Source organism: Erithacus rubecula (assembly GCF_903797595.1).
Source record: "Erithacus rubecula genome assembly, chromosome: 10".
In the NCBI taxonomy this organism is placed as follows: domain Eukaryota; kingdom Metazoa; phylum Chordata; class Aves; order Passeriformes; family Muscicapidae; genus Erithacus; species Erithacus rubecula.
The window spans coordinates 27547216-27562119 of NC_136662.1; the positions used below are offsets into that span (position 1 = coordinate 27547216).

The window sequence follows — 14904 nt, forward strand, 5'->3', positions numbered from 1 at the left end:
GGGGATTTGGGAGTTCACAGCATCACTTGCACCCAGCAGCTGCAGGAGGGGCACTTCTGGGGTAGAGGAGGAGATGGGGAGCTGTGGCCATGGACCCACATACTCAAGGACACAGCACTGGCCATGGTGAGCTCAGGGATGGCCTCAGTCACCCAGGCTGCCACCAGCAGCCCCAGGAACAGCACTGCCATCAGCAGCCACAAGGGTCCTCCTGGCTGGTGCCAGCATGGCTGGCATCTCCCAGTGCCAACATGAAATTTCTCAGGGGACATCCTTGAGATGCTGCCTACAAACCCAGGAACTGGTGATGCCCAGTCTGGATGCAGTGGCTCCAGACCATCATCTGGTACTTGTTCAGCCACTCAGACTGCCAAAAACTCACTATCCCCACTGGAAGCCTCCTCAAGCAGATGCTCCAAGGGCTGCTGCAATTTCCAGCCTAAATTTATTTGTGGTCATTTTCTATACCACTCCCTTCTTTTGCCAGCACTGGCCTTTGGCTGAAATAGCTCTTTTCCTTTCTGTTTCCATCCTGATCTATTTCTAGACAGCAGACACAGCCGTCTCCAGCCTCTGCTTTGCTGGCCAACTGGCTCTCCTGCCCTATTTTATCCAGTAGCCCTTTCCCTGCTCCAGTCCAGCCTCAGCTCATCCTTCTTGGGCACAGGAGACCTGAGTGAGCAATTTGAGGGGTCACACTCCATCCCTGCATGATGCCACAGTGACTTTGCCATCCCACCTGCATCCCACCATCCTCCCTCCTCCTTCATGACACCCCTGCCCTGCAGCCACCTCGTGGTCACCCCAATATCACCTGTCACTCCTCCTCCACACCACTGCTTCCCAGCCAACAAGACCTGCTCCTCAGCAAGCACTTGGCTTTCCATTTCTCACTACACCACACATCTCTTCCTCTGTCCCTCAAATGCTTCCCAGTGCAGGATGGCAACCTCTGCCCCTCCAGCTCTGGGAAGCCAGTGGATGCTGGAAGGAAAGCCCATGATGCATCCCCAAGGCCCCCACGAGACAATGACATCCCCTTTGTCCCCTCAACATCATCCTCACAGAGCTCCTCATCCCCTTCCCCTCTTCCCTTCCCCACTTTCCCATTTACAAACCTTTTACTACAAGGAGCAGCTCCACCATATCCAGGCCTGCCATGCCAGGTTAGCCTGGCATGACCTACCTTTGACAAAGGCATGATTCACTCTCCTCCCTTGCCTCCCAAATCTGTGGCATGCCATCGAGGTCAGCCTCTCACTCCTATTCCTGCCTGCCTTACTTTTGCTCCCCTCCTCCCCCCGTTTTTAAATATAGGCACCACGCTCACTGTGCTCCAGTCAGATGGTGCCTCCCCCAACTCCATGGAGTTGTTAAAAATACTTGTTTCCAGACCTGCCATTTCATGTGCCAGCTCCCTCTGAGCCTGGGGGGAAACTGTCCCCAGCACCCAGGCTGGTGGCTGAGGTGGTCCCAGCCTTGGGCTCCCACGGTGGCTGTGCCATTCCTGAAATCCCAAAGCCTTTTGTTGCTTTGTGCTGGCCAAAAGTGGGGCTGAAATGTCCATCCACGCCCAAATCTCTCCAGATGTCATTGCACTGGGCCTTGCTTCCATCTGCAGAGGTGGGGAACTGCTCACTGCTCCTCCAGGAGGTCTGTGTCAACACAGCTTTGCTATGGCCCTCACAGCTCTTCCCAACATTTTTGGCACCAAGATGTTGTTGTCTTGACTGAGCAGCCTCTATTCCCATTCCTTTGGGGCATCATTGGTTCTTGATATCCCTCTGTAGGCAGCAGTTCATCATCTTGGTCCACTGTGCCTTCCCAAAGGTTTTTTTCCCCTTTGTTGAAGGTACCAGGAGGTTGTTGTTTGCAGAATTCAGGGCAGACACAGGAATTTTAATCCCTAAATTACACCAACTCTTTTAATAAAGAAATTCCAGGTTCCTGCCTTGCTCCCTGCACAGCTGAGCAGGTCCAATCACTCATTCAAGCCCTTTGGGACAGGCTTTTTATATTCCTTTGGGAAATGGCAGACCTGCTTGGTGCCAAATTTTTGCTGCTTCTTCCCTTCCCTTTGAGAGACCTCTTTCTCATTATGCACCCCACCACCCCTCAACCTCTTCTGTGGCCACCAGACCAAGAACCATCTCACTCACATCTTGGCACAACCTATCCTGCTGCCAGGAAAGCCCTCTGAGGCCATAAATGACACCACCAAGGTGTGGGAGCGGGACCCTCCTGAGGGAAAGAGCTCCCACCAGCTCCTGCTTCTCAACCCCCAAGAACAAGGTTATTCTTTAGGCAGCTCTTGTGGTGTTTGTTTGGTTTTTTGGGTTTTTTTTTTTTTTTTTTGGTTTTTCTTTTTTCCCCCCAAAGGGCAGGAAAAGGCACGGGAAGCTGCAAAAGCAGGTCTCACTGGGGGGGCCAGAAATCTAAAGAAATCTAAATATATCCTCAAGTTGAATGCACAGCACAAGCTCACAGCCCACACGTCCCCTCCCTCAGGCTGCGGCGCATGGGAACCTTCAGGATTTCTTTGCTATAGGGGAAGGGAGGGGGGAAAACCTCAATAAACCCCTCAAACTCAGCCTCTCCTGGTTAAAAATAAACAGAGAGCAGGTTCAGTCTGTGCAGGGAGCCTTAATGGACACTCATGGCTTGGGGAGGGGAGCTGGGGACCTCTGGGCACCAAAAGCTTCCAGGGAGCAGCAGGGTGTGGATTTTATTCTCACAGAGGTTTGGGGATGGTGGGAAAAGCCATGGAACTCCAGGATCTCAGGGGCCTTTGCCCTGGGAGCTGTGCCTGCCTTCCCCAGCACTTCTTGGCTGCTTGCAGAACAGGACAGTTTCCATGATTTGCACTCCAAATCCTTGGCTTGACAACTTCTGATGGTCTTTGCCTGGTGGTGACACCCACGGTGATGGTGTCCCCCCAGCACCACCTGCCCAGCCCCTGACCTGCTCCTCCCTGCATCCAGCTGAGAGCCACACACAGGCCAGCAGCCACCTCCCAGCCCAGCAGAAGGGGAGGAAATGAATTCCAAAAATACCTCTCAGCAGATTCCCTGGCCTAAGCAGTTCCCTCCAGACGCCGACACCCGCTGCTGCTCTCCCCAGCACAGTAACAGATCTCCTTGTTCCCTCTAATAGCACTAATTGAATCTCCTGCATGCAGGGCCATGCTTCACTCCCTGCCTGGGATCCATCAGAGACCCTGGCACTGGACAAGATCTGAATGGAAATGCTTTGCTTTCCCAAATGAGGTTAATGAGGAAATGGGTGCATTTCCTCTGCCAGGCCCAGGGTGGGACACATCCTGCCATGGCCAAGTGTCAGGGTCTCCAGGACCATTCCCTTCCTCCAGTACTGCCCCACACTGGCCCTGGGAAGCTCTGGAATAATGCCAGAAGGGGACAGAAAGCCCAGCACAATCTTCCCTCTGAGGGTGTGCAAGAGGGAGTGGGGAAACAGGAAAAGATCACAACGTGTTTCATTTTTCTGTTTCCTAGATGGAATGTAAAAAATGTGTTGCTGGAAGATATTTGAAATAGACACTGAGATCAATTTTGGTGCTGTTCTCCTCCAACCCAGCAAGAATTTGCACCCAGATGCCCCAGTATAGATGCACAAACCCAGTCCCTGTGTGTGCCTCCCACAGTCATCCCTCACTGTGATCCTTCCACTTTTGCTCCCAAACTTTCACCTTCCCCCACCCAGACCCCTCCTGTTCCTTCCCCAGCACCCCCCTAATCACTCTGCAGGCAGGATGAACTTTTCCTGGAGGAGCATTTGCAAAGCTTCCCAGTTCTTTCCAGTGCAGACCGATGTGCCAGTGCTGCTGGATCAGCTGGACCCAGACCCTGATCCACAGATCAGCTTTGGGGCTGTTTTCTCATGGGGCATGGATCCCTGCTTTGTTTTGGGCATGCTGCAAGCCCAGAGAGGCAGCTTGGGCCCCATTATATGATTTTCATTGTTGTATGACACTCTTGAGTGAAGGAACATCCCCAGTTTCAGCTGTGCTGCTCTGGGACAAAAGACCCCTGCACAATCTCCCCCATGGTGCTGCCTTGGGTTTTAGCTTTTATATTTTTCAGGATCTCTGCTGCTTAGTGTGTAACTCTGAAACTTTATATTAGGTGTTGGTAAGGTCTCTTCACAGGGGAGTTAGACAAAGCAATCCCATCCCAGCTAGAGAATCAAGGACACCTGGTACCCAAAAAGCAGAAATGACAGGAAGGGAAAGGGGGTTGAGACGTCATAGCCTGGGGCTGTGGTTGGACAATTGACCCCAAGATGCAGATGAACCAAAACTTATAAAAGTGCAAAACTCATGCCTGGGATCCATTTTGGATTTGATTTGGGTGTAACCCTGGCTGGGCTCTTGCACTGCCCAAGGTGGATCCTTTCAATAAATGCCTATTTTACTCCTTTTGCTCTGCTCCAGCTCAGCCTGTCCAGGCAACAATGAACCCCAACAGCCCCATATCCCCAGCACAGGAACACATTCCCCAAGAGGTCTGGAACCAGCTTTCCAACACCTCCCCAATGCTATTTCCAGCACCAAACCTGCTGATGGAATTACAAGCCCTGATCTTAACAAGGATGAGCAAGGCAGCACTGAGACCCCCCTGCCACCTCCCACCCTTGAGCCTGGTACCTCCAGCAGCCCCCCTGAGCTCCCCCAGTGCTTCCAGCAGACCTGGAGTCTCAGAGTGAGACTCTCCCGTGTGGGCAGGGAGCTTTTGATAGAACATGCCTGAAAGCTGGGATCCAGCAGACACAGTTTGTTTCTTGCTGTGTCATTTCATCACATACACACACACACAGAGGGAAAGGGGAAGAAGGAAAAAAAAAAAAGGCAGGAACATTTGGCAAGCTGGTGAGGGTCTGGCTTTGCTGAGTGCAGAGAAAAGAGGTTTTTAGGAAGTGAGGAGAGGGGAAAGCAGGCTGGCTGCCACACGTGCCTGGCAGGGCACCAACTGAGCCATTCGAGGAAAAACAGCTCATTTTTTGAGCCCCAAAAGGTTTGGACCTTTGGGGTGGAATCTGAAATCTCCTCTCAGAATTTGCTCTAAATGCTCTCAGCCATGCTTACAGCACACAGCATTTCAGAGGAGGGAGGAGGGAAGGGCTCTGTCCCGTGGTGTCACAAATGCTGGGGACATTTTGGCAGCCCCCATTCCTGCACCCTGAGGCAGCAGGAATAGCTGCAGAGACATCACAAGCTGTGCTCACTGGAGCTCTGGGTGCTGATTTGATTTTCATACCTCCCCACCAGGATATTCTGTGTGTGTTGTGTTTTAATTTAAAACACATAGGAAGGGACTTCTGTTCCCTTCACAAGTGATCTGGCTGGGGAGCCTGGCGCCATCCCAGAGCACAGAGGGCTAAAAAACCAGGTGGTTTCCCTCTTTTTGCCATCCCTCCCACCTCTCCCACTCTCTCCCTCCTCCTCCTCCTGCTTCTCCTTCTCCTCTTCCCAGCTCCTTGCTGGGAGCCACTGCTGTGCATCACACTCCCAGCCTGCTGCTATCCTGAGCTCCTCCAGGCCCTCAGTGTGGTGTCAGGGCTGCTTTGGGCATCTTTGCACCACAAGCAGAGTTCTCAAAACCCCTTGGTGGATGGCTGGCACTGCTGCAGCTCCTGCCCTGGGGTCCTAGGAGACAGACACCAGTGTCCAGAGGATCTGTAGCAGCTCCTGGAAGTACTGGGGCTCAGGGAGGTTTCCCAGCTCATCTCAGATCTGAGCAAACCCCCCCAAAAAGAGGGAAATACTCCCTGGTCAAGTCATAAATTTTGCTGCCTCCTGGCTGCTCTATGGAACTCCAGGCTCTGTCCTCACTCTCCAAATGCTGAGGAGGAATCTATTCAGAGCTGCACCATGCTCAGGTCTCTGAGCAGCTGAGCACCCCAAGGGATGGCTGTGAAACCCCAGGAGCTGATGCCAACACACAGTGACCAATTTTGTACACACACTCAAGAAAAAAAAAACAATTTTTCTGCAACAGATTCCTTCTCTGATCCCCTCCAAGGCTGACTGGGGGAAATGGGGGTGAGGCAGGAAGCAGAACAGCCAAGCCCTGCTCACATCTCTGAGCCATGTGTTCCAGCATGACTGGTGATATTAACACACCTCCCTTCCCCAGCTTCCCAAATCAAGCTGCCTTGAACAGTCCCTGTTTCAAAAAGGATGGAGGTGCCCCTGCATTTCAAAGCCAGGCTCCAGCAGAAGACCTTCACTTCTTTAATGGGGCTCATAGGGAAGATGAGGACAAACATTTTAACAGGGCCTGTTGTCACAGGTCAGGGGGTAATGGTTTTAATCTCAAAGAGATTGAAATTAGATATAAGGAAAAGCACCAGAAGCAGTGGGTACTCTCAGCACTCAGCCCTGGCATCTCCTAAGGCTCCCTGTGCTGTTTGGCCCTCCCTGCTTCCCTGTGGTCCCAGTCCCTTGTGCCAGCAGAGGATGAGGAGTTCAAGCTGACAGCCAGGGCAGCAGCAGCTGGCTCAGAGCCTGGGAGCAGTGCCAGCAGGAATCAGAACAGTGTTTGGGCTGGGAAAGCCCTCTGAGGTCATGGAGGCCAGCCATTAACCCAGCCCTGCCAAGGCCACCACGTCCCCAAGTGCCACATCTGCACATCTTCCAAATCCCTCCAGGCATGGTGACTCCAGCTGGTGCCAGGGCTTGATGACACTTTTGGAGAAGTTTTCCCTGATATCCAATCTGTATCTCACCTGGTGCAACTTGGGGGCAATTCTTCTCACCCTGCTGCCTGGGAGAAGAGACCAGTCCCCATCTGGTCCAAACCTCCTGTCAGGGAGTTGTGGGGAAGTGACAAAGTCCCCCTTGTGCATCCCCTCACAGAGCCCCCCTGCCCCCAGCACATCCTTGCCACGGGTGTTTTCCTTCCCATCTCAGAGGAGAGTGTCAGATCCTGGCAAGCCAGGCTCCTCCTTACTACCTGCAAGCACAGCAGCTGAGCAATTCTGAAGGGGAACACAAACAAACAATTGCAGGGAATAAATGCAGCCTCTCGAGCTGGCATTCTGCAAGAAATACCCATTTCAAACTCCTCACCCCTTTGCTCCCTGGGTTGGTGGGAGCCAGGCTGAGCATCCCAAGCCACCAGGGTCACCTGTGCCCCTCAGCAGCACTGCCATCCCCCCAGAGCCAGCAGCACTGTTTAATGACAAAATGCATCCCTGCCCCACGCCAGCAGGGCTGCAGAGGCAGGGAAGTAGGACAGTGAGTCTCTTTGCCAGAAGTGTGCTTCCCTCTGGTCCCTACAGAAATCAGGCTTGGTCTGGAGCCAGCCCAGGGAAGGGGTGTCTGCTCCAGGAGAAGAAAAAAACCAAAATACTTCCTAGCCCCTGTTTCAGACCACAGAGGCAGTCTCAAAGTCAAACCCCTCTCCAAAAGAAATCAAAGTCTCCCAGGGACAGGAGCTGGAAAAGCCACAATACCCTACAATTCTTTTATTTCAACCCATACTGTGAATTTCTACTCCATGAAGGCAAAGCTGACATGAAGAAAACACAAAGCAAGCACAGGGATGAAATAATCCATGTGGAAATTAGCCTGTTGTAATGCTGCCTGCAAATTCCAGAAGCCACACTCCCAGATCTGGTAGAATTGTGGAAAAACAGATCTTAAAATCATGATGCAGTCACACAGGGGAATTCTATAGTAAGCAATTTCTTTGAGAGATTGCTAAAGTGGTTTTGCTGCCATCTCCCTCTCCCCTGCAGCGTTAATCCTCAAGGACACAGCCTCCCATGGCTCTATCCTGGTGGGAAAGCAGAGTGCCCCACTGAACCCCCCAAACCTGGGGCATGGGCTGGCCAAGCTCCATGCTGGTTAGCAGCAGGAGCCTGCTCTGCCTTGCTGCCCTAGCTGATGAAGGTGATGGCAGAGCAACCCTGTGGTTTTCCAGCCCTCCTCCTGCATCCCCCAGGGAGTGCATCCCTCTTTTTTTTATTAAAAATAATAATAAATATCAATTTTTCTGTCTCCAAGTAGCAAAAGGACCAAGAACCCACAACCTGAGGCCCCCTGAGAGTCCCTGGGGAGGACAGGAGGTGCAGCACAGCACTGCTGGGAACACCAACTCTGGCCACCCCCTGAGGTGAATCAGCAGCATTTAATGATACCAAGGCCCCAAACTCTCATTCAATTAAAAGCCAAGGAAGCTCCTTTCCATAACTGGTCAGTAACAGCTGGTTCTTTGAAGAGAAACAGGCAAGGGAAGCACCTTATTTATGGTCCTGGCCATTGGGAATGTGGTGACAGAGGGTTACAGCAGCATCAGTGACAGAGCACATCTGCCCAGCTTTGCTAATCATGCTGGGAAGATGATTTGGATCCCCACAGGGGTCCCAGAGAGCCCCCAGTTCAGCAGCTGGGGTAGTAAATAGGGGTTCCTGTAGGGTAGGTGCAGTTTTCAGAGCTCCCAGCTCCTGGGTGATGAATCAGCAAATCCCAGACACTGAAGGGATCAGCTCCAGCCTTCCCAGCAAGGACACCCTAAGCAGCAGGAGACCAGACTCACTCAAACCAGCCCCTAAAAGACCATAAATTGCCAGTCTGCTCCCCATCCCCTCAAGCACCACCAGCAGGACTCCAGCACGGGCAGTGCTGCTGCTGATTGCTGCAGGCTCCAGGGGCTGGGAAGAGACATGGGAAGCACTGATGGAAGCAGGTTTTGTAGTGATTAGCACAAGAGCAAGGCTCAGAGCAGGTGCCTGGCACCAGCCACAGGCTACATGTGCAGATACATGTACAGATATGACAGTGGGAGCAGCTGCCCAGGGCACTGGGGAAACACCTTCCCTGATATATTCAATTATAGCTGGGCAATAGGTGCTGTGGGTAAGTCTCTAATCCCATTGACACACCAGAAACAGACACAAAATTGAAATTTTTTGGTCTGAACGCTCAGGTGGTTCAATCCTGCTTAATTCCCACACTGACACAGCAGGATCCTGACACTCCTTTAAGGAAGAGGAAAACCAAATCCTTGTGGAAAGGTCAAGCCTTTGCAATGAGCTCTTCCCTTTCTATTCCAGCCTTGGTTTCATAACCCATCTGTCCAAGCATGGCATCCTGCACCCCCAGAGGTGACAGACTGAGCAACACAGGGGCCCCAGTGCTGACAGCCTGGCACTGGCCTGGGGTTTAGCAGCCTTTCCCAGTGACAGAGCCCCTCCTGAAGCAGCTTCCCCACCACATGCCATCCCATTTGCCTCCCGCAGAGCAATGCCACTCTGCAAATCTTCGGGCGTTATGGGAACCAGGGTATAAAAACATTCCCAGTGCAATGACGCCAAAATTGATGCTGAAATTAGGCTGGGAACAGAACAGGCACGGTTGTTCTAGCCCACAAACTCAAACATGCTTCCATGGCCAGTCGCCCACGGCCATGTTGCACTCTGGGATCGCCTGGAGCTTTTTTTCCCCAGCTTTGCCCTCAAGCTTGGGGCATCAGCAGCTTCCAGCAGCTGCAAACCATGAGAACTCAGCCCAACCACTCCCTGCTCCATCCCCACAAAGATCCCAGCTCCCTGCTGGGCACTGATATGCTGTGCCTGCCCCAGAGAGGGGGTCTGAGCCCTGCTCTGAGGCTTTCCCAGGCCACCAGACATCCTCTGCCTGCTCTGCAATGCCCAGACACCACATCCACTCTCACAGAGCTGCCCTGGGGAGCACAGGAGGAGCAGGCAAGATGCCTCCCCAGGAACAGCCTTCATGCAGCAGGATCACTGCAGGACATGCCCACGAGGTTTTGCTCTCTGCAACGAGGGACCAGACCCTTGGAGAAATGGAACACACCCCTCTGTCCCCCATCTTCTGGAGGGATTAACCCCATTTCCATCACAAAGGAAACTCTGGATCGTCTGAGCTTCCAGCACACAGCCCCCAGCTCCCCACCCCCAGAGAGCCCCCAGAGCAGCAGTACTCACATTGTACAGGACTGTGGTCCACCCTTCCATGGTGATGCACTGGAAGACAGTCAGCACAGCAAAGAGGATGTTGTCAAACTGGGTGATCCCGTCGTTGGGACCGATCCACTCCCGGCACTCATAGCCCGGGGGGCAGCCCTGCACCCCGCAGGGATGGGGAGGGTCCAGCTCCTCCAGTTCACCTGCAGGCACAGACACAATGGAGGCAGAGGTAAGGGGCAGCTCATCCCAGCTTTTTTCCATTCGTGGGATGTGAAGAGGGTGCTTTGTCCCCACCTGAATTGTTTGTGTAGCAGGCTCGATGCAGCTTCCCGCTGTAGAACTCCAGGCCAATGATGGCAAACATGAGGATGGCAAAAAAGAGCAGCAGGCCAATCTGGAGGAGAGGCACCATGGCCTTCATGATGGATTTCAGGACAATCTGCAAGCCTGGCAGAGGAGAGAAAGGGCACAGCTCAGAACAGCAATGCAAACCCCCTTCCAGGGACACATCCACCCCAGCTCTGGCAGGAGGAAAACAGGGAGCAGGGAGGATGGACAAGTCAATAGAGAGATGCAAGAGGCCAGCACAGCCTGGAGGATCCCTCTGGGCAGGAGGATCCTGGAGGAAAACAGGGGAGAGAAAGCCAAGCTGCAGAGCAAAGCTCCAGCAGAGGTTGTTTCTGGTCCCCACTCCAATGTCCTGCCTGTCCTTGCCCCACCTGGACTTGGTGGGATGTGGCTTGTGCAGCTCTGTCCCCCTCATGGCCCCCTAAGGCATGGATCCAGCCCTGCCAGTGCCCAGGGCACGAGGGACAGGAGCACTGGTGCCAGCAGCAGCCTAGTTTCTTTATTTACCTCTGTGCCAACAGACAAAATCTTACAACAAAAAGGGAAAAAAAACCCAAAAAGATCAAGCAACCTCCCCTGAATAAACTCCAGTCCTGAAAGGATCCACCCACTGCCTTCTGGCCAGGGAAGAGGAGCTGCCAGCGGGCTGTGCCAAGCACAGAGCGGGCTGGGCAGGGGACAGTGCCACCCGGGGACACCAAGCACTGCCACCTTTGAGCTCCCACTAGATGGAGAGGGGGGATAAGGTGGCACAAGCACCCCTCACACCCCAGGGACATCAGGGACGGGTGCAGACATCCTGGGAGGAAGATGAGGAGCATCCAACTTACTGGGGATGCCTGAGACGAGCTTCAGAGGCCGGAGCACGCGCACGGCGCGCAGCGTCCGCAGGTCCACGTGGGTGTTGAAGTGTGTCCCAGCCGTGGCCAGGATGCTGTGGGCACACAGGGACAGAGCACAGTTATCCCAGGGAAAGCCCTTGGCCACTGAAGTGCCATGTTGTCACACCAGGCTGAGAAGAAGAGCCATGTCTCTGGGCAGGTGCAGAGATTCGACTCCTCCCAAAGGGCAGTGAGCCCCATTTGATTCTCACACCCAAGTTCATGAGTCACTGTGACCAGAAAAAGCCACACAGCAGCCCCCCAGCAGTGCCCCCACACCCCAGGATGGCTGGGAACAGCCCTACACCACCCATGGATCCCATCTGGGGTCTCAACACCACTAACACCCCGCTGATCCCAGCTGCAGAGGAGGGACCTCCCTCCCAGGAAGGTGTGAGCTGCTCCCCTCCGTGCTCCTGTGCAGCACCTCCAGCCAGCAGCTGCCCTGGCTTTTTCCACACATGGAGCTTCCTCAGAGTCCCACCTCTGGGATTGTTGAGAAGGAGCTGAGAACCTCAGACACATTCCAAAATCTATAGTAATGAAAGTTTGATGACCTTGGAAGGCAACCAGCAGGCACAGGAAGGACTCCAGAGGTTTTCTTTTAAAACACAAAGATTTTTATTTTTTTTCCCAAATCTCTGGAAAACAAATTGGGGCAGAAGAGAGCTGGTGCACACTGAATCCAGCATTGGAAACACTCAGGGCCCCTGCACCTGCTGTGGGAACAGGGATGCTGCACCTCAGGGATGCTGGCAGAACCGTCTCCCGTCCAAGCTTGGTCCCCAGGTGCTGGGCAGAGCAGCAGGGGGTGGGAGAGGAGGGGATGGGGAGGAGAACGGGACAGAGGGAGGCAGCAACCTCAGGGTTGTTTGCAGCAATCCAAAAACCGAGGGAAATTGGGTCATTGTTCCACTAATTCATCTAATTACAGGCCAGAGCAGCTCTCTGGCGTGCTGAGCAATTAGCACTCTTTCTCTTACCCTCTCCCTGAGGTACAGCAGGTACCAACCTGTCCCTCCAGAAAGGTGCCTGGGTTTCCTAGGATACCCTGGCAGCAGGAACGCTCTCACATCTGCAAACCAGGTTGTTTCAGCCCCTTCCCCCAGTCTCCTCTTCCCCCCTGCCCCAGGGCAAGGGGTCACAGCAGCAGCTGGGATGCATTGCCCACAACCCCCTCTGCATCACACTGCTTATCCCTGATATTTACAGGGATCTGTTACCCTTGCTGGCATTTTCCCCTCCCCTGAGCCCTTTCTACACAGTCTCTGTGCCCCAGCCTGTGCCCAGACCCCACAGGGCTGACAGGAGAGCAGAAAAGGGACTTCATTAAATCAGGAGCACCCAGAGGCTGGGGAGAGCCGTGCTTTTAAATTGGTTGTAAGATCAAAATCAATAAGTGCGATAAAGCACGGCCACTTGGCAATGCAGGGGAGTGAGAACAGCCCTGCCAGTGCCTGTCCCTTCACACACCCTGCCAACGAGAGCAGGGGACACCAAATGCCAGCACAGGGGACACACTGTGCCAACAGCATGATGGAAACCCCGGGACCCTCCTTCAGCTTTTATCCTCATGCGGCAGCCCTGGAGTGCCAGCAGCCTCGCAGAGGGGCAGGAGCAGCCCCAGCGCTGGCTCCAGCCGGGACTGAGCCCCTCCAGGGGATGCTCCTGGGCGGGATGCGGGCTCCAGCCCCTCCTTCCCCCGAGGGCTCGCCAAAGCCAGCCCGGCTGGAAGGCAGCAGAGCCGGGCTGGGATGCGCAGCTCTCTGCTCTCCCCACGATGGGAGATGGAGGTGGAGCCCTCGCAGCCTCTCCACACCTCACCGGAGCAAAGTCCTCGGCTAACCCAGATTTGTTGGAAGGGCTGCGGAGCCGGCGCGCTGAGCCTGCAGGCAAGGCTCGGGCGATTCCAGGGCACTCCTTCCCTGCTCTAAATTAGCTGCTAAGAATGGGACTCCTCTGTGGCAAGGTGACATGCTCCTTGTCCTCGCTGGGGGACAGGGGACATCACGAGCTCTTGCGGAAGGAGGTTTGGACAGATCACCGGGCCGGGGTGGCTGCGCTCAGACCTGTCACACGGGCGGGGACAAAGGGCTGAGCCGCTGCTGTGACACAGGTGAGGGCACAGCCTCGGGCAGAGGCACCGGGGCCACACCGCAGCTGCTCCCAGATAAACCAAAATCCAGCCCAGAGCCGCGGGGCACACGGTGTGAGCAGCCCCCGGCACCCCCAGACCTAATAAAGAGGCTGGGAAGAGCGAACCGAGCTCCAGGTTGGATGCTGGATGCTCTCCCCGAGCCGTCCTGTGGCTGGAAGTTCCACACATCCCCTCTCCTGGATAACCTGGTAGGCACAGACACCACCACACCACTGCTAATTATAAACCCACTGCTCAAAGCACACACCTTGAGCTTCAGACTTCAGCACATCTCACCTGGCAATTGTTTTTTTACCCTCTAATCAAGCCTTTCATTAATTTATTTTTTTAAACATATCAGCCAGAACTTCCAGTTTCTGAATTAAGGTTTCTCACAGCTCCTAAGGGAACTCAGGCTGTGACAGACCTTTGTGCTACCACAGGGCAGCAGCTCTGGTATCTGTAGAACAATTTAAACCCTTTTCGATCACTTACAATATCCACGTCTGATGTGCTAATAATTATTCTTTATTTTTAGGCAAGGACCCAAACTAAAATTACATCTCACCATCCAAGTTATTTGAAAAAAGCTGCCAGATTTAGGCTATAAAAATCCCAATGATCTCATGCTTTTCATCATATGTACTGGAGGAAAAAAAGAAGGGAAAAAAAAAAAGTGAAGGCGTTTTTATAGGTCACCCAGGCAAAGGGGTTAGTTTTACTTCAGAGGAAAGGGGGAAGAGAGACTTCAGGTGGAGAAAAGAGCAGAGAGGAACTTTTGGAAGGATGCAAATGAGAGAGGAGGCAGGATGGGAAATATATGCTAATCCCCCAAAGTATAATTGAATAGTGAGCAATCACCAGCAGACAAAAACACTCTTTCAGGAGAGGAAAAAATAATAATCCAATGCTTTGTGTTTGCAACCAGGGTGATTATTTTATTTTATTTATTTGGAGGCTCCAGGGAGGAGAGTGAGCTCCTGCTGGGGCCACCATACCTGTGGGCTTTGGGGCTGGCAGAGCCAGGCTCAGCCCCTTGCACCTTTAGATCTCTTCCCTCAGGGGTCAAAAGAAGGGGAAAAAAATATCTGGTTTTAAAGGATTCCCTGCTCTTTGGGACCATGCAGAATAAAGCACAAGTGATGCTCAATGACACTGGCAAAATTAACACTGAATTGGGGCACTGTCCCATTGTACAGCATCCATCATGGCCCTTGTGCCAGGGGCTGTGCATTGCTGGGCTTTCATCCCCATCATCATCATCATCCCATCCCATCCCACCCCTCAGCCCCAAGGGACAGCACACAGCTCAGGCCACACTGCAAAGAGCTTCACACCAGAGACCACAGCCAAAGGGCTGAACCCCAAATTATCAGATCCCCCCTTGATTCACCCCCCCTGACCCCAGACTGAGCCCCTCTCAAGCATTCCCCTCAGGGAGCACTGCTGAAGCTCATGCAGACAAACTGTCCCAGCAAAGGGTGTGCTGGGTGGAGAGAGGCATAGGCTGAGACAGACTAATCTCAGCCCAAAATCTGGGGCAGGCAGGATGCTGGCTGGCATGCAAATTAATATTTATAATTAAGT

The 14904-nt window shown here is 53.5% G+C and overlaps 1 protein-coding gene across 3 annotated transcripts in view; it reads right to left on the bottom strand.

The window, feature by feature from the left end:
- The window catches only part of CACNA1E (calcium voltage-gated channel subunit alpha1 E), a 109689-nt gene that overhangs the window by 63982 nt on the left and 30803 nt on the right, over nucleotides 1-14904 (bottom strand). For all 3 annotated transcript variants that reach the window (XM_079313871.1, XM_079313872.1, XM_079313873.1), the window contains exons 5-7: nucleotides 11130-11233; nucleotides 10246-10398; nucleotides 9970-10151 (exon numbers count right to left, since the gene is read on the bottom strand). In XM_079313871.1, the coding sequence (XP_079169997.1) occupies nucleotides 9970-10151; nucleotides 10246-10398; nucleotides 11130-11233 (439 nt within the window). The remainder of the gene's footprint in view (nucleotides 1-9969; nucleotides 10152-10245; nucleotides 10399-11129; nucleotides 11234-14904) is intronic.